This window comes from Bactrocera neohumeralis, chromosome 4 (genome assembly GCF_024586455.1).
Source record: "Bactrocera neohumeralis isolate Rockhampton chromosome 4, APGP_CSIRO_Bneo_wtdbg2-racon-allhic-juicebox.fasta_v2, whole genome shotgun sequence".
Taxonomy (NCBI): domain Eukaryota; kingdom Metazoa; phylum Arthropoda; class Insecta; order Diptera; family Tephritidae; genus Bactrocera; species Bactrocera neohumeralis.
In genome coordinates, this window is record NC_065921.1 from 72,045,487 (window position 1) to 72,065,349 (window position 19,863).

The 19,863-nt window shown below is 40.0% G+C and overlaps 1 protein-coding gene across 2 annotated transcripts in view; it reads left to right on the forward strand.

Annotated features, from left to right (window-relative positions):
- The window catches only part of LOC126756342 (uncharacterized), a 315,110-nt gene that overhangs the window by 56,514 nt on the left and 238,733 nt on the right, over window positions 1–19,863 (forward strand). For both annotated transcript variants that reach the window (XM_050469324.1, XM_050469325.1), the window contains exons 4-7: window positions 3,822–3,914; window positions 6,387–6,444; window positions 17,986–18,122; window positions 18,189–18,362. In XM_050469324.1, coding sequence (XP_050325281.1) covers window positions 3,822–3,914; window positions 6,387–6,444; window positions 17,986–18,122; window positions 18,189–18,362 — 462 coding nt within the window. The remainder of the gene's footprint in view (window positions 1–3,821; window positions 3,915–6,386; window positions 6,445–17,985; window positions 18,123–18,188; window positions 18,363–19,863) is intronic.

Below are 19,863 nucleotides of genomic sequence, written 5' to 3' on the forward strand. Positions count from 1 at the left end.
AATATTCAGCGCCTCGGGTGATATATGCGTTCAGGGCAAAGCTAAAGTGCATGAGTGCTGTTTAACAACAACAAAAACAGACGGACATACATACTTACAAGCGCCTTAATTTATATAGAGCGATTAGAAATGCATTTCACCAACAACAATCAGTGCGCGATGAGTTCGCCGCGCACACAAAAGTCGCCGTAGCTGCAGTCAAAGCCATTTAAGTAGTTGGCAACTAGCTCAGCACACGTCAGCGATTCCCGCCTCCTGCTGATGCTGCCGTTGCCGCTGCTGCTGCTGTTGCTGCTGGGCTCATCAATATTTACACATGTGCCTCGAAGATTTTTTATGATCGCACATATGGGCGGATGACAGCCTGTCATTGCTTAGTTTAAAAATAAGACACGCTCGCTGTCGTCGCTCAGAAAAGTTTTTCGAAACATGACATGTCAGTATGTGCAATTTTTTCCACTACTACATACATACACCTAACACATACATACGTACATTCGTACGCTAAACGTTGGTTTTCACTTTTCGATTTTTGTTTTGGCATTTGTCCAGCATTTGCTGCGGCTCCTCCGCCCCCCATTTGTGTGTGTGCGTGTTCTTTTGCGGTTTGTGGCGCTGTTGTTGGCGTATAAATATAAACAAATAAATTTTGTTAATTTCTAGCTTTGTTGCATTACTCATAACCGGGAAATTTCGCACAATAATAGAGCTAATAAAGACTTGGTGGGATTGTGCTGATGACGGTGATGATGTGTAAGCAGAATCTCTGCCTAAACATGTGCGGGCCATGCATCATGAGAGATTGAAGCTCCGACAGCTGTTGGAGAGTAGTCGCCTACTCGTGCATTTACAGGAATTCGCTTGAGCATTTGCTGAAAGTAGACTCTGTAGACGTTCCTGGGCGAAGTCTTTCTGTGTTTTAAATTAAAAACAAGAAAAAACGTTGACTCGCTTGAACTAAACCTGTAACACACTTGACAAATACAAAGTATACCTTCAAAGTACTTGTTTTTGATGGGTCGGTTTGTATGGTAGCTATATGCTATAGTGGTTGTAACAACCGCCATCCAGTCACTTTGTGATAATACTAGTATAGGTGTCAGGCCACAGCGGAATCGCAAGTAAACGCTAGCTGACGAGCTTTCGAGTTCCGCTATCAATAGAATGGGAACAAGTCGGAACTCTAAAAACTTGCCGATCCAAACGGGATTAGATCTCCGAAAAAAGTAAACGGCTATCTCTCCGACCTATCTCGCTTCCTCGCTGCACGAAAACTAACACTATTCCCCACTGAATCCACAGCGACCATATTCACAGACTGGACGAAGGAGTACAAACTTGACTTTAATAATGCAGTTGATGGCGTTAAAATTCCGCCTGTCAATAACCCTAAGATTTTAGGTGTGACCCTCGACAGGCTGTGTTCCTTCACTCTTCAGACGACCACCATTATTGCCAAAATACAGAGTCGCAACAAAATCCTCAAAGACAAAGAAACGTTGTTGGCAAAATTCATAATGGTCGCCTGGTTGCAGTGAAACACAGACGAGGAAGATACAATCATGTCTGAATACTGAACTCCCGACTATTACGGGATACCTCTGCACAGTGAGGTCCCCGCATGCTTTCAAGAACTACCTCCTAGGAGCATCAAGAGGTCCTTCCTCAACCACGTCGACGAAATAAGACAATTCGCCGACCAGATTTCGAACGCAACTAACTTCAGACATGCACTGACTGCCATTCACATTGGAACCATAAACACCTTCACCGACTCCCTCTCAGTGAATGGCGTACTTGGAGTCAAACCACCACCCACTGCAGACGACGAGCTCGAGTTGCCGCGAGAATCGACCGTGACCCTTGGACGGCTTCGTTCTGGATACTGTAGCAGGTTAAACTCCTACTTAACCAGAATTGACCCCGACCCAGCTAACCTTACACATCTGACACCCCTCTCCTTATGGTCTGGCCAAGTCGAAAAGCACGTTTCATGGTCCTACCGTTGGACGACCTCGTTGACAACCACAACAACAACCAGGTCGGAACTCTGCGCTCTTTTTAAGATCGTTTTCGCCCAAAGTGAAAGACTTTTGCAAGTTCCAGCTTCACAAAGGACTGTAACCCAAGTGTGATCTCCACCTAAAGGTTCAGCCATTAAACATAACCTACTACTCAAAGCACTAGTCTTCGTTATAAATATTTAATCTATCTTAATAATCTATTTTATCTCTCTTTATCTTATTTTTGACTCTCTAACCGTCTCCAACTCGTTTTGGAACTTGACATCCACTTTCAACTCCTTACTGTTCAAGTTTTTTGTCATTTGACCTTTCTAACATTCGGTATATTGCTACTGTAACGAAAATTATAAGAGTTCTACCAAACGATTACAGGGTCTTCGGATTGAAGACCATATTAAAAGTCAGAAAAAGTATGATGCCTTCTTTCATACATATAAAATTCTGAAAAGTATTTCCCTTTGAATCAGATATGTATGTTTTTCATAGACTTAAAAGTTGCCGCTTCCACGACAGTCGGGTCTATGTCACCAAAAGGGACCCAGATATTTATTCGACTAAGGACTATCAAGTCGATCAGCCTCAACCCATTTAGGAATGTTTCATCATGGAGGCAGAAATTACCGACCCATGTGCCAAAGATACCTTCTTTGCACACCCTGGCGTTAAAGTCGCCAAGCACGATTTTGATATCGTGGCGGGGGCAGCTCTCATAGGTACGCTCCAAGCGCTCATAGAAGGCATCCTTAGTCACATCGTCCTTTCCTTCCTTTCAGCGATATTATCCACCGGTCTGAATGCCAGGCCATGGTCGTTCAAAAGGGGGGTCTCTCATCCGAGGCTTGTTGCTTCCTTTCATTGAGGGTGTTTTTTTACGTGGCAGGTCCCAAACCCAGCGCACAACCCTATGTAGGGGATATTTCGCCTTCTCACTTTAGCTCGCCTTCAAACGGATGTTCTTAGGCTACCCAGAGGATACTTGGTTAAAGACCGGAAGTCGTGAGCTGCTTGAGTCATATGTAAAAGAATCGTTTGTGACCACTTCCAAGTGAATGGCGATCAGAGAACTTTCTACACATGACTCCATCCTCCTTAAGAAGAAGAGTGAATGCCAGGACTCGGCGACGTAGTCTCTCTTCCACCACGAATCCCACACCGAGTTTGCGCTCTTTTATATGGTCACTGTAGTAAAGACGGCGATGATGTCAGCCTTTACTTTTATGAGAACGTTAACCAAATGGTAAGCGACACCTTCCCCATTAAGGAACCGGACATTCCAGGTGCATTCCTTTAAATCGTAATCGTTAATGAGTTTGCCATGATCGTCATAAAAGGGGGGTCGTTTTAATTCGTTTACGTGGTCCCAAACTCAGCTCATTCTTTTGCCTTCTCACTTTAGCTCGTCGTCAAACTAATCGAAAATAGAATAGAATATCGTCAAGAATTTCACAGATTGTTCAAATCCGATAAACAATGGATGCCTAAAATTTTCATGGCCTGGTCGTTACCAGAGTTGACTGATATAATAATTCGTGCAGGTTCTTCTTTATCTAATCTTCTCAACGCTGATTTATATTTTTGTAAATATTTTTTTTTTTTTTTTAAATTACTCAGAGTTGTATCTAGGCAGCAGCGTTGCTTTTAATGTTTTCAACTTTTTTTATTTTGATTTTTTTGAATTTTTCGCTTTGCTTTTGACTTTTGAAAAGTAGGTTATTTGTTTTTGCAAATTTTTCTTTTGAAATTATAGTCATTTAAAGCATTTTTTACTTATTACTTATTATCTCTACTTCATTGCAGGTCTCCGGCGACAATCCAGTTTTTGTTGAAAGCGTTAAACCAGGTGGAGCGGCACAAATTGCTGGCTTAGTTGCCGGCGATATGATCTTAAAGGTTTGTTGGTGGCATTCTTTCTTATTTGTGTCGTTTTTTATATCTTTTTTATTTTTGTTTTGGTTTTTATAATACTTAAGTTTATGCTTGTTCTTATTATTTTTGTAGACAACAATTCAAAAGCGAGCGAAAAGATCGGCCCGCAAACACTGTTACTGTTATTATTGCATATTGTGTTGTTTTTGCATGATAAAATGTTTTTTTTACCGCGTAAGCAATAAAGTATATAAAATATAATATAAAGAATATATACCCTTTACAGGGGTCTTTTCGAATAAAAAAATTTTCTATTTATGGACTTGACTTTAATCAATCAGCTCGAACAGCAGCTATATTGTATAATGATACTATATCTTTGTTCGCTCATCGTTCCATCGACTGCGGTATTCGCCGTTACCAATGCGCAAAGAACCATAAATCGCAGAACCTATCTATCGAAAACTCGGAACACCGACTCCTGAGATGTTGTCATCGTCCAAGCCTCTGCACCATATAGCAGGACGGGGAGAATGAGTGATTTGTAGAGTTTGGTGTTTGATCGTCGAGAGAGGACGTTACTTGTCAATTGCTTACTCAGTCCGAAGACTACCACCTTTGGATTTCGAGGCTGACGTTGTTGTTAGTATTAATGCTGGTTCCAAGATAGACAAAATTATCTACGATTTCGAAGTTATGACTGTCAACAGTGACGTGAGGGATATTAGGGAGCAGGAGGCTTCTAGATGATAGGGTCAGTTGTAGGTGGCAAGACCGTTGGAACAATAGACTGATAGGTCGGGCTGTTTTTGTGGGGCGGGGGTAGAGGACTGAATGCATAAAATTACAGAGTGCCCGATGTATCCGGACATTAGGAGTCTGGGCGGTATGGGGATTAAATGGATTGATGGACGTTTAGATGTTAGCATGATATCCACTATGATAAATTGTTTTGGCGTGAATTGTTTAGGCGGCGTAGGCCTTTAACTGAGAATTAGGGTTAGCTTCTTGTGTGAATAGTGTGTGCGTGTAATGTGCGTATGAAGTCCAACCCCAGGTCATTAGACCAAGAAGCTCAACTGGTAGTAGTTTCAGCTACGAGGTCTGACCGGAGACTTAATTCTGGATCCCTTGGAGTTCGCTCCAAACTTTTCATACGGACTGACCCTTCAGGGAATAGCGTGGTGGTTGTGATTAAAACCCGAATGCGGGAAGAACTGACACTTTGTAGGATGAATGTGGAGTTGCATTGCAACCGGATGCCGGACCCAAAGTACGGCAGAAGTTTTAGATGGGCCTCGAACCCTACCAAGTTGGTTAGTGTGTCCATTCCACACTGGCAATTGATAGTGAAAATGGCTGGCATTTTTAGCTGATGTCATCCGCTGTGCTTTTGAGCGCCTTGGGCTAAGGCTATCGTCAGCAGGTAGCCACGTTAAACACACCGGACGTTGTCAATAGTGACGTGGGAGCCAAGTCGCGAATGTGACGACTGTTTGTTTCAAGACAGGAGATATTTCGTCTTGCTCTCGTTCACAACCAGATCCATACGCTTCGCTTTCTTATCCAATCTGACTCTTGTAGAAGATTGTAACTTCGTTATTTATCTCTGCAACTCGAATTACTTTCTCCAGCCATAGATTGAAGAAGTCACACGATGGGGAGTGGAGTCGTCTTGTCTGAAACCTCGCTTTGTATCACACGGCTCGGAGCGGTTCTACCCGATCCTGACGAAACTTTTGGTGTAGCTCAACGTCAGCTTGCACAGCCGTAGCTTTGAGGGGATACCAAATTCAGACATCGTGGCAAAAAGGCAGCCCCTTTTCGTGCTGTCAAATGCAGTTATGAAATCAACGAAGAGGTGGTGTCTGTCGGTGCTCTTTTCATGGGTCTTTTCCAAGATTTTGGCGCAGGCCTCAAGCCAAACTGATAAGGTCCAATCAGTTTGTTGATAGTGGGCTGTAATCTTTCACACAATACGCTCGATAGATACCCTGTTTAGGGTATACAAAGTAAAAAGCGAAATATACAATACCATTCGCGTGACCCCTCCCGGCCCTAGTTCTTTGCCCTTTCATGTTGGGCTGATGTTTTTACTTTTTTTTTTGCTGCTTTTACTGCCAAGTCACACTTGAGAGGCAATAATAACAATCAGTGTATCATATACGCGCAGCTTTTTCTTTACACACACACACACACAAACGCGCTCAATATGTTTTATAATTATTTATGTTCTTTTATTTATAATTTATTTGTGGCTTTTATTTACGTTTTTGCATTATCTTTTATTTTTTTAATATTTTGTTGTATTCTTATATTATTTTTATTTTGTTTTATTTTTTATTTATTTTTTTTATTTATTTTTTTTATTTTTATTTATTTTATTTTATTTTTATATTTCCTTTACATTTTTTACTCATGTAGCTTGTTGCTTTTGTTGTTTTTTCGCCAACTGTGCCATTCACCGTTTTCTCTGTTGTTATTTCGCTTTTTTAGGTCAATGGACAAGAAGTGCGTATGGAGAAGCATCCAACTGTGGTTGGCTTAATAAAAGGTATGTTGTTACTATTGTTGTTGTTTTATTTTTTTTTTACATATTTATCATTACATTTTTTCCGCTGTACTCAATCTTGACTGTTGCTGTGTGGTGGGTGTGGCAATGCAGCGCAATTCAAGCAAGCAAATCGAGTCAAGTCGCGTCGAGTACTTACACACACACACACACACACACACACATAAATGTTATATGCATAAGTGTGTGTGTTGGTATATTTACCACAAAGTGGATTAAACGAGTATTGTGTACTCTTGTGGCATTCTATACAGTAATTGCGACAGCGTAAAGTGTCATTTGTGAGTAAGTCAAAAGATTGCCACTTCATTAGGTTCAATGTGTTGGCCGAAGTTCGATTGCTGCTATTTTATGGTTCATACTTATGTATAATGTGTGTAGACGACATAAGTAGAAATGATTTTAAGCGCTTCTTTTTATGTTATACCCAATTTTTTCGCAAGAAAGCTTGTTTCTAAACAGCTTGTAATAAACCTAGGTTAGGTTAGTCTACAGGGTCCGGCACTCGCCATAAATTCGGTTTGGAAAATTATTTTTCTTTGTTTTAAAGTACAAAATGTGTGAAAATAATCATAAATTCAGGGCCAGCTCTTTTTTGCTCGATATGACCACCTTTTGCTTTAACTATGGCCTTGAGACGGTCAAAAAACGAAGCGCAAGCTGCCCGAATGTGACTTGCCGGTATTTTGGCCCACTCACGGGCAATGGCTTTCTTCAGCATCTCGAGACTGGTGTATTTTTTACTTCGGACCTTGCTCTCCAAAATGGCCCAGAGAGAATAATCCATTGGATTCGCATCTGGTGAATTCGAGAGCCATTGTGTGGTCGTAATGAAGTTCGGAACGTTGTTTTTCAGCCATTCTTGGTTCACTCGCGCTTTGTGAGACAGTGCTGAGTCTTGTTGAAACGTCCATGGTTTGCGACCGAAATGTTTGTTTGCCCACGGCTTCAAAGCAGCCTACAGAACACTTTCCCGATAATAGACTCGATGAAAACAATTGAAGAGCGCCCATCTGCAGTGACAGCGGCCCAAATCATTATTTGTGGCGGGTGCTGCCTCCTGGTGGCCAACCGATGACTTAGATTCTCGTATGAACCGTCGTTCAAATAAACCCTATCGTTTTGAGAGTTTACGAATTGCTCAATTGGAAAAATTTTTCGTCAGAAAACACAATGTTCGGAATTTGACCGCTTTCGGCCAAGCGTAGCAACTGCTTCGCTCTCTCAAGTCTTACTTGTTGCTGCTTCGGTGTGAGATCATGTGCCTTTTGGAACTTGTAAGGCCTGACCTTGAGCTCATTTTTCAATATGCGTCGGATGCTGTCGGATATTTTCAGTTCATTACGCATTTGACTGGCACTTCGTCGTGGATTTCGCTCAAGTCGCTTCTCCACTTTCCGAACCATCTCACGTGACGTTGCAGTCTTTTGATGACCACCTCCATGGCGTTTTGCGATGCTACCAGTATCATTGTAACGAGTGATGATGCGATAAACAAAAACTGTATTCACATTAAGGTTTTTGAGCTCACGAACAATTGCTGGCTGTGATTTTCCAGCTAAATATAAAGCAATCACACTATTACGTTTGAAATCCATCGCTGATCACTTTTTTTGCGTTCACTTTTGGCAAAACGCTTTTGTATACTTGTGAACAATACTCCGAACTGTCATTCAGCTGATTCCAGTGCGACAGCTGCGCGTACGGTCTGAAGTTGGTTACACTTGGAGTGCTGGACCCTGTAGTAGGTCAATAAGAAACGCATAGTCCGATACCAGATGGAGTTCAGTTGCTAGGTCCAAGAGGATTAGTTCTTCCTTTAGAATGCCTGGGGTTGACGCGAATTTTGACATACTCTGCGGCCTCACTATCGACACCTCCTCCAGTGTATCATACCGTGGGGATCCCAGATGCTTACAGCGTAGTCTCGCCAATGCGGGACAAGTGCACAAGAGATGCTCTATTGTTTCCCCATCCTGCGGACGGGTGTCTACACTAGACAATGACCAGCTAGTATTCCCTAGTATTCATGTACATAGAGTGCCAATAGCAATTTTGTGTACTTCCGATCTACTGTTTTGCACATGACTTGCAGTTTTGCACCCAGGTAGCTCGTCGGGTTCGCATGCTTCTGTCGAGTTCGTCGTATAGACAATGCATGGGTTTCCCAATGTTGATCACGTTTTCGGTTGTTAGCCGTACACCATTCTTGGCAATCTCGTCCACTATTTCATTGCCCTCAATGCCTTTGTGGCCTGGCAACTAGTAGGACTGAACACTTTCCACTGCTGATCTGCTTCCCAAGACACTTCTGGCCGATATGCGATACGAGATTACTGCTTTGAATGCTGCTTTGCTGTCTACGTTGATGTTGGCTCTGGAATTGTGTGCAGATGCCTTAGAGGCCAGCTTTCGCAATAGCAAAGACTTCAGCTGGGGCCAAAGCAGAATATCATTGTCGACGGGATCTTTAACAATTTCTTTACTGAGTGGACTGAGTCCATAATTTCCTGACTTGAACTATGGATTTTTGACGAGCAAAGATTATAAAAAAAATACAGGAACAGGTGTTAATCACATGTCATTATGGTCTCGAAAATAATGTGGATGGATAAAAACCTCGCAACCAAGCTCCTGGAGCAGCTGGCTTGTCTATTCCGATGTGCGCGTGCTGGATAGAAAACAATTCCTTCCCTATTGGTCAAAGCTGGTCGCTGCTGAGCTATTATATATTATATATCTTCACACGACGTTGGCAGATGGTAATGCTTTTCTGCCAATTCCAACAAACATATAACAAAAAAAGCCTTTGACAGAGTCAATCACACAACGCTACTTGGGGACATCGAAAAATCTACGTTCCCTCCAGGACTGAACAAGTGGACTATGACTGAGCGGTCATCGGAGAGAGAACTTAAAAAATGGGTTCCGCAGGATGGTGTCCTCTCCCCGTTATTGTTAACTTCTACATCTTGAAACTTTCGCAACCGCCAGTGGGAATTTCTATCACTTCGTACGCTGATGATTGCTGATTGATAATTATGTCGGGCAATGGGTTCGATGTTATCGGCTATCTCTCCAACCATTTCTCGCTTCTTCGTTGCACGGAACCTAACACTCTCCCTCACTAAATCCACAGCTACCATATTCACAAACTGGTCGAAGAAGTACAGACTTGACCTTAATATTGCAGTCGATGGCGCTAAGTTTTCGACTGTCAATAATGTTGGCAACATACAAGGCAAACGGCCGGCCGGTCCTTAACTACGCCGCACCAATATGGTCGACTGGATACAGTGAAACGTAGACGAGGAGTTGCACACGACTGGATGCCTTTTGATGTCTCCCATCGAACACCTGCATAGTGACGCCCGTATGCTCCCAGTCACGGAGCATGCTGAACTCCTCTCCAAGCAGATGATTTTTGCGAAAGTACCCCAGCAGTGACCTGCTTGGGACGGAACCGCCTGCTTAGAGCGTCATGAGGTCTTTTTATACCTGAACAGGGTATATTAAGTTTGTCACGAAGTTTGTAACACCCAGAAAGAAGCGTCGGAGACCCTATCAAGTATATATATAAATGATCAGTATGTTGAGCTGAGTCGATTTAGCCGTGTCCGTCGGTCTCTGTCCGTCCGTCTGTATATATACGAACTAGTCCCTCAGTTTTTAAGATATCTTTTTAAAATTTTGCAAACGTCATTTTCTCTTCAAGAAGCTGCTCATTTGTCGGAACTGTCGACATCGGACCACTATAACATATAGCTGCCATACAAACTGAACGATCGGAATAAAGTTCTTGTAGGGAAAGCTTTCACATTTGACAAGATATATTCACGAAATTTGGAATAGATTATTTTCTAAGGCAACAATGTCATCTGTGAAGAAATTGTTCAGATCGGTTAACTATAGCATATAGCTATCATACAAACTGAACGATCGGATTCAAGTTCTTGTATGGAAAACTTTCACATTTGACAATGTATCTTCACCAAATTTAGTATGGATTATTTTCTAAGGCACCAATGTCATCTGTGAAGGGTATATTAGCTTCGGTGCAGCCGAAGTTAACGTTTTTTCTTGTTTTCAACTACGTTGACGACATAAAACAATACGCCAACCAGACTTCTGACGCAAAAAACTTTAGACATGCTATGACCGCCATTCACCGTGGAGCCATTAACTCCACCGATTCCCTCTAAGTGAATAGCGTACTTGGAGTCAAACCGCCACCAATTGCAGACGAAGAGCTGGAGAGACACGAGTGACCCTTGAGCTGCTTCGTTCTTGATTCTGTAGCAGTTTATATTCCTACTTATCCAGAAAAGGCCCTGACATCTCAGGCATATGTCCAGCATGCATAGAGTTCACACATGATAACAGCCTCGTCTTTGCAACCCTGCACATCTAACACCCTTCTTCTTTAAACTCTTCCTTCTTATTTCAAATATATTCTCCTTTTCCGTTTATTTTCTTAAAGTTGGTTTTCCTAAATTTATTGCTTTATTTGCGCTTTGCACTTTCCCCACCAATAGAAAATCGATACGCTGCGTTTCCTGCCTCCGAAACGTCTCTTTATTTGAGTATCTGTACATACGTATGTATGTATGTTTCCATCTGCAATGCATTAATCGCGACGTAAATCATTTTTTACCACTTAAGCTTCCAGCAATCACTCAGCCTGCAAACGACCCAGCAACCGAGCAACCAATCTTCCTGCAGTTGCAACTTGAATGGAGACACATTCCTCTATGCTGTCTGTGTGTGCAATGGTAAATGCCAGTCGTCCAGTTGAGTGACCCACCACGTCTGTCGTCTGCTCGTCGAATCGTCCGCTTGTCCGCTCGTTCCATGCCGTTCCGTTTGTTTGTCTCGGATGCGTGTCGCAATCTTTCCGTACAAATATGAGCCGGAATATACATATATGTATGTATGTATATAGTAAGCGCAAGATTATGTCCAAGCGAGTTTGTATGTGTGTGTGTTTGTTGCTATCGCCGCTTTACTACTTTCATATCACCGCTCGCTGTCCAGCAGTCCGTCCGCGTGCTTTTATGCCTTTGATTGGGCCGGCGCGACAGCATGCAAATCGGCCACTCCACATAAAGTCGGCTGTTGTGCAAAATATCGCACTTACACATGCACACTCATGTCTACATATACACATGCACGCATATGTATCCTCGTTTGTTGCAATGCTGCACCCCGGTCTACCTCGTTTCATCGTCTTGCACTCATTCCAAGCAGCTGAATGCAGTAAGGCTTAGCAGTAACAACAAACAGCGTTAACTTTGATTTATGCGTTAATACCCTTCACAGGTGCATTTCTTATAGCAGTAAAGGGTATAAATAACTTTTATTTTTATTTTGATTGGTTAGCTCATATGACCGCTATATGCTAGAGTGGTCCGATCTGAATAGTATATTCGGAGATCGTAGCATTGGCTTTGAGAATAATCCATGCCAAATTTCGTGTAGATATCTCATCAACTAAAAAAGTTTTCCATACAAGAACTTGATTTTGATCGGTCCGTTTGTATGACCGCTATATGCTTGAGTGGTCCGATCTGAATAATATATTCGGAGATCGTAGCATTGACTTTGAGAATAATTCATACCGAATTTCGTGTAGATATCTCATCAACTAAAAAAGTTTTCCATACAAGAACTTGATTTTGATCGGTCCGTTTGTATGGCAACTATATGCTATAGTGGTCTGATCTGAATAATATATTCGGAGATCGTAGCATTGGCTTTGAGAATAATCCATGGCAAATTTCGTGAACATATCTCATCAACTAAAAAACTTTTTCATACTAGAACTTATTTTTATCGGTCCGTTTGTATGGCAACTATATGCTATAGTGGTCTGATTTGAATAATATATTCGGAGATCATAGCATTGGCTTTGAGAATAATCCTTGCCGAATTTCGTTAAGATATCTTGTCAAATAAAAAAGTTTTCCATACAAGAACTTGATTTTGATCAGTTAGTTCGTATATCAATTATATGATAAAATGGTCCGATATGGGGCATGTACCAAATTCTGTTCAGGTTATAAAACAACGATCGCTGTTTCGGCACCCAACACTCGTGTTTGCTGTTGTTTTCCTCCTTGCATTACTCATTGCAACAACAACAAACGCATCCATAAAACACATATGCGTATTTATGGATATGTATATATACCGTTTACATACATATGAGAGCTTCTATTCCAAGCGTTTCGCATTTATCAACATTCCAGTGCGTTCTGTCGTCTCTTTGTCTGCCGTTTCACTGGTGAATTAATTATTTTAGTATTGCTTTGTGTTTTTGTTATTTTTTCCCCTTTTTATTTTGTTCGATTTTTTCTTTTTTCGAATTACCCATTCAATGCAGGCCATTTGTTGTTTTGCTAATTAGACAAGCGTACAAATAAATAATGCAAAATTTATTGTGATAAAATGTGGCTGGGCAGACACTTGCAGAATTAGTTTCACTGTTGCAATCCCGCACGCGGTGCTATGTTGCTCACAAGGGTATTATAGCCTTTAGCTTAGTTTACTGTGAGCTGCTCTGCTACGATCAAACTCTTAATTCGGAACAGTATTGTTAAAAATAGGGCTGGCTGAGGGAAGCGATTGACAAGGAGCGCTAACTTTGTCTAATAGGAAGGGAATTGTATTCCATCAAGACAACTTCAGTCCAAACACATTCATAATGGCTCGCCAGAAGCTCCGGCAGCTTGATTGGGGGATTCTTATACTTCCATCCTATAGTGCGGACCTGGCACCAAGAGATTATTATATGTTCCTTGAGGAGGTGAATGATTGTGCTGGTGAAAAATTTGCTCCAAGAGAAGCTTTTGAAATGCGACTCTACTTTTATCCTTGATAGAAAGCTTTCATTAGACCAAATGTTGAGTAGAGAGGAAGTAACAGTTACGTTATGGGGAAAAGGTGCGAACTCTCGCGAAAGGTGGTGTTTTGGCGCTACGAAACCGTCGTCAATTTTGTTTTATGGTGTATTCGTCTGGTGGAAGTCTCTCGAAAACGCTACACTTGCTAAGAAGCTTGAACGTGTTCCAAGAGCGGCTCTCATTGGCATCACCGGTGTACTGGGAACTACATTAACAATAGCGCTTAAGGCTGCGTATATGAGGAAGTCCGAAAAAAGACTCAACTGCATTCCTGCACTCGTGACGGCATTTTCTCTGCGCACATACCGTCGAGGGATGAGAAGTCGCTGGAGAAGAGTTGAAGTGATCTTTTTCGTGAATGGGTCGTGGATCGAGCTTGTACGGAAGTTAGGAGTTGAAGTTTTCTATAAGGAGCTATAAAGCTTTAGGCTACCGGACCACGCAGTAGCGGCTGCTATTAAGGTGGCGGTAAGGCTAGCGCTGAACTCGCTAACTGCGAGCTCAAAGGTTTTTATGAAATGAAATATTATGAGGACTGATACTCACTAGAAATAGCTTCAAGTTACTTAATTATCAGATTCATTTGGGTGCCTGGTCATAGCGCAATGGCTAGCAACTGCAAAACCGATGAGCTTGTCAGAAGGGACAACCTTGCTCAGCTCTCAACGGAATGAGACCGAGTTGGATCTCCATCTTGCATTATAACATTGAATCCATGGAGCTCGCGTGCGCCTAGCAGACACTGGTCGAAGCCTAGCTTCTAAGCGACTGCGAGATCCTTTTGGCTTATAGTAACACGCGGGGATCTACTAAAGTACTTCCACTTAGCAAAGTTCATATTGTCGCAATCGTAGGGGTTCTTACTGGGCATTCATGCGGCAAGGCTAAAGATCTTGTCGGATACTTGGTGTCAAAATTGTATTGGAGATACTGACAAAACTGGTGCTGAGTCAACTCGATAATTCCAAAAATTTAGTATAGGCTCCAAGTGATTTGTGGATTTAAAATGGTCTTAAGATCTATGGAGTTTCAGGCACCACAAGGGATCGGCGTTCTAAGCTGTCAACCTCTTAACCTAACCTCACAAAATGGGTTCCTTTTCACTATAAATATTTCGGTTGCGCGTTCACTTAGACCGCCTTACTTCCATTACATTTCCAGCTTTTGCTTCTGTTTTACATTCAGCAGCTAAGTGTGAAGATTGTATTTTCATTGCTGATTACTGCGTCTCAAAGTCTAGATTGATTCCCCTCATTCAACGTAACTAATAAATTCCATTTTCTGTGCGTTTAACTCACTCAATTAAATTATTCAGCTGTTATCTGTTTTATTGATAATTATATAATCAACTGTCGTATGCCAGCAAGTGTTTCTTGAAGTTTTGCATTTAAAAGCGACCGTTTCTTCTCATTAGTATTAGATAATGTCCGTGGAACGTGGAATTTGTAGACTTTTGCTGGAGAATGTGGCGGTATGCTTTTTTATGTTTCAACGCTGTCAACTTCGCCCACACACAGACAAACATGCATACATACGCACATACCTATACAACTTCAGTATATATGTATATATATTTGTGTGTGTGTATGGTTGAAATAAATGATTATACTTGTAAATTGCTGTTTTATTGAGAAATTTGTAACGCCAATAGAGTCATAAAATGCATTTACGAGCACTACAAATATAGATACATACATACATGTACATATGTACGCATGTATTTATGTATGCATTGCGTCCATACAAGTGCGCCGACAAAGCTCTTGAATGATTTGAATGATGGGCTCTGAAATCCAACTAATTAGTTCGCACAATTCATTTCCCAGTCGCGGCAACGCGGTGAATGGCTGTTTGGGCGGGGTGAGCGGCGATGTGCTTCAATATTGTCTTCTTAAATGCATATGGTTTTCAAGTAGCTTACACTTGCAGTCTGCATCTACAAATGGAATGCATTTTTGAATCAAATTCTTTAGCTATAAAATGCAATCAATAATTATTTTTTATTTTTAATGAAGTTTTTAATTTTTTCATTAAATTATGAATAAGTAAACAGTAAAAAATAATACGACTCAATTAAGATTACATAAGGTTAGATCTTTTGTAATGAAAGTAATATTATAAACAAAATTGTGTCAATTAACTTTTTAATTGAGTTAATTAATTTCTTAATCGAGTCAATTAACTGCTTAATCAAATCAATTAACTTTTTAATTGAGTCAATTAACTTCTTAATTGAGTCAATTAACTTAAGTCTTAATTGAAGTCAAGTAATTATATATAATATAATTAATTGAAGTATAATTAACTTTTTTAATTGTATAATTAACTTCTTAATTGTGTAAATTAACTTAACTTTAATTGAGTCAATTAACTTTTAATTGTGTAAATTAACTTCTTAATTGAGTCAATTAACAATTCTAATTGAAGCGTATTTGCCTTTTGCAAATTAAATAAGACCATGCTCAAACACACCTTTAATTAAGCAATTAGCAGAAACAATTTAACAGCTAAATGTTCTCAAAATTACCATACTTTGAGGCAATTCGCTAATTGCCAAATTATTGTTTAATCCACAAGAAATTAATATAAAATTATTCAGACAACTTTATGAAAAATCTTCAATGAGAAAGGCTAATTATTTAATTTGAGGAGAGAACTGAGAATTGAGCGAACACCAAAAGATTTGTGTGAAGATATTCGGAGCAATGACGCCCATATTCTTGCGTTTAGAATGAATACAAGTTTATGCTTTTGATCAACATAAAGAAAAACTGTTTCTGTATTTTAATAACTGGCGATTCCTTTTGCAAAAATTTTAATTTCCTTTATACCGTGGCAAAGCTCTAGGAGGATCTTCAACAAAAAAATGTTTTTCGGTTAGAAAGAATTTTCTGCTTAATTGTCTCCAATTTAAAAACCAAAAAATATTTCACAATAGATGAATACGGATAACATCGAAGAACTAGACAAAACTAGACCAAATGGCAGCTTCCCAAAAGTAAAAAATTTACACTTCAGGGAGTTTAGAAATTGGACGTATTATAGAAAATCTCATTCCTTCGACAATTAATTGATAAATTGTCTGAGAAGGTCGTGTGAAAATTTCACGTCGATCGGCCTAATCGTTTCGAAGAAATTTTTCTCATCGACTGTGACAACAACGTTTCGAGAAAATGAGTTTAAAATTGTGGCAGCAGATTAAGTTAGATTAAATGATCAATTCTAACAGGGATCTCACTTGCGCAGCTTATAATGCTGTTGTGATACCTAGAACTCCTATAAAATGGATCATAAAGACCCTCATGAATCGACGAAGCGCTTGGAGCCGTTCACAAATTGTTGAGGCTAATGGCAGTTTCCTTATTCGCCGAAGGTATGACTCGAGATGTTGCAACCTCAGTCTTGCAAAAGCTGTATAATAGGGGCGATAGTTTCTGGATGTTTCCACCTTAGCTTCTTCCATAAAACTTTGACAATTTGCGACTGACTGCATTTTTCGCTTTACAGCATGCCTATTGAATAATGTTTAGTAAGAACTCCTACGATTGAGGTAAGGCTGAACTTTGCTATGCTGAAAAAAAGACAGAAGGATCTCGTCCGCTAAGCTCACCCGAGGTCCATTGGTCCAGAGATAGAACACAAGATGACAAACGAGTTCCAACTTGTTCCCATTCCGTTGTGAGCGGGGTAAGGGTGCCCCATCTATGTAGGCTTTGTAGTGTCCAGCGATTCCGCTATGACCAGGCACTCAAACGAGTCTGATAAAGAAGTGGCTTGATGTTATATCTAGTGCGGTTAGACCCTCGACTAACTTTGAGTCCACAATCTAGGGGCTAAACGCTAGTATTGCCGCTTTGCTATCGTAGTGAATGCTCACCTCCCTGAAAGAATCCGCACTTCGGATTAGTAAGCCTACTGCTATCTTAATACCCGCCACTTCTGTCTGAGAAAGACTAAAGTATTTCAGTAGCCTAAAGCTAGGGTTGGCAGGGAACTGCTTACAGAAGACGTTCTGTCCAACCTTCTCTTCTATCTTCCACCCTTCCGTGAAAACGCTTGCTCCGATTCTTCTCCAGCGACTTCTCGGAGAAACAGCTTCCAGTGGTAGTCGTTAGTTTTCAATTTTTCTGAGTAAGAAATTTTCATTTTTCCAAAGCAAAGAGACAAGTACCCCATCCTTGCTCTTGTCATGTCTTTGCTACCTTGTCATGTCTTTTACCCCACTCCGCTACGACCGTTCTGTCGTGTCTTGGGGAAGATTAAGATGAATTGCAATAATCTCAAATTGTGATTTCTCTGACTCGTGAGAGATGACTCCATCCTCTCTGTTGCGGCCATACTCGCCAAGCTTATTAATCTGCCAAATTTAGCGATTTTGCTAAACATCGGTGCCGCACCGACCTGTCGCTTCTTACAGAGGGAGGATGCCGCCCTTGAGACTTTTGCCGCTTGATCGAATATTGGGTTTCGTTTGACCCCTCGGAAGCCGATAACACTGTGCCAATAAATTTTATTTTGATTATAGAAATACTACATATTCTAATTTATTACTTTTAATAAATATTTTGATATTTTGCAGTTTTCATTAAACTAATTATGTTTCTCATTGCTTTCTTTGCAGCTTCCACAATCGTCGAGTTGGCGGTGAAACGTAGTCAGAAGTTGACACGCCCCACATCAGTGGGCATCGTGCCCTCTACACCCATACTATCAGGACGGGATCGCACAGCATCCATAACAGGCCCACAACCGGTTGATGTAAATCAAATAATTTCAAAATTTTTGTTTTGAAAATATGCTTTAACTAATAACGCTTTCTTGCAGAGTATCAAACGCCGCGAAATGGAAACGTACAAAATACAAACGCTACAAAAGATGTTGGAACAGGAAAAACTGAATTTAGAGCGACTGAAAGGTGACACCACCGACCCGAGCTATAAACTCTCCGAAGCGAATATACGAAAGCTGCGCGAACAGTTGCGAAAAATCGGTGCCGAGGTATGTGTCTGGTTGGGAATTGTGGGAACGTTCGATGTAAATGTCCTTTTATGCATACATACTTTTGTGTGTATGTATTTTATGCTAAAAAAACACTGTTTACACACTAGGGAACGTTTGATTATACTTTTTTGTTCCATTTAACTATTCTACGCTCTTGCAAATTTGTTGTTTGTGAGTTGTCTGTGCAGAAAAATCTGAAGTTTTGTCAAATATTTATGCGACACATTTCGTTTTAAAGTTTTTTATGAGTTTTTGTCCTGCATATTTTAAATTCTGTTAATTGATTTCATGATATACCTTTTGTAGTACAATATTCCCGTTAATATTGGATGAAATTTTCCATTTTTTTAAATTAAAAAAAAAAAAAAACTTTTTTCAACGCTTCAGTTGTAACATAACCGTTTTATTATAATTTGGCGAGTTTTTTGTTTAAAATTTTAAAACCTTGGTATTGAAAATTCATATGCGTGACGACGCCTAACCTAAAATTATTTTTTTTTCACGCAAAAATTTCACTTTTGGTGCCTAAAAGAAGTCCATTATCGTAACGTTAACGTTCTTAAAAAATTTAAAGTATTCTTTTGCCAAGCAAACTCTCTCTTTTAGTCATCCGTCACTTCACTATAAAAAGAAGTGTTCATTATTTACCAAGAAACTATAAAAATTTAATTCAATATTTTTTACAACTACTAAATACATGCATAATATATTCTTGCCCTTGATTTCTCGTTTTTACCCACAAAACGCACAACAAGCAACCGAAAATTTTTATTTAACTCTTTGAAAATCCTAAATATTTTGCAAACTACACATACATGCATACATAAATGAGAAACAACAACACCCACAAATCTGAAAGTACCCTGTTTTCCTACTTCAAGAACAGCAAACTAAATAGTCCATACTATTTTTTGCTGTAAAAATACAAAAATTGAGAAATCAAAAAAAAAAAAAAAAAAATCGAGAATGGCGGCATTTTTATAAACTGCAGTTATTGTGGCATTTTTGCATTGTCATAAAATTCACAATTACATACACATGTACACACACTCACACACGCGCGCTAAAATACACAAATCTAATTTTTCTTCCGAAGCACCTAATAAAACCACTTTATACACCAAAATCAGCGAATAATATTTAATAACTTGTAATAAAACGCTGTTCATAAATTATCGATACTTAATATTGCTCTGCTTGCCGCCCCATCCGCCGCTCGCTCGCTCGCTCGCCCGCCCGCCCGTACATTTGTTAATTTTCATTGTGCATTTGCTGTAAATTCAAAAAAAAAATCAAAAAAAATTTGTAAGTGTCTTAATCATGAACTAAACTTATTTACTTTTTGTTTTTGTTTTCAAAACTTATACTTACAAAATTAAAATTTTCATTGGCGCGTGTTTTGAGTTTACAAAATAGTCTCTATTCATGTTTAATCGTGTATCCAGCTGCTGTTTAACTGCAAAGCGTAGCAAAAGTTGCCACTGAAATTTTATTAAAA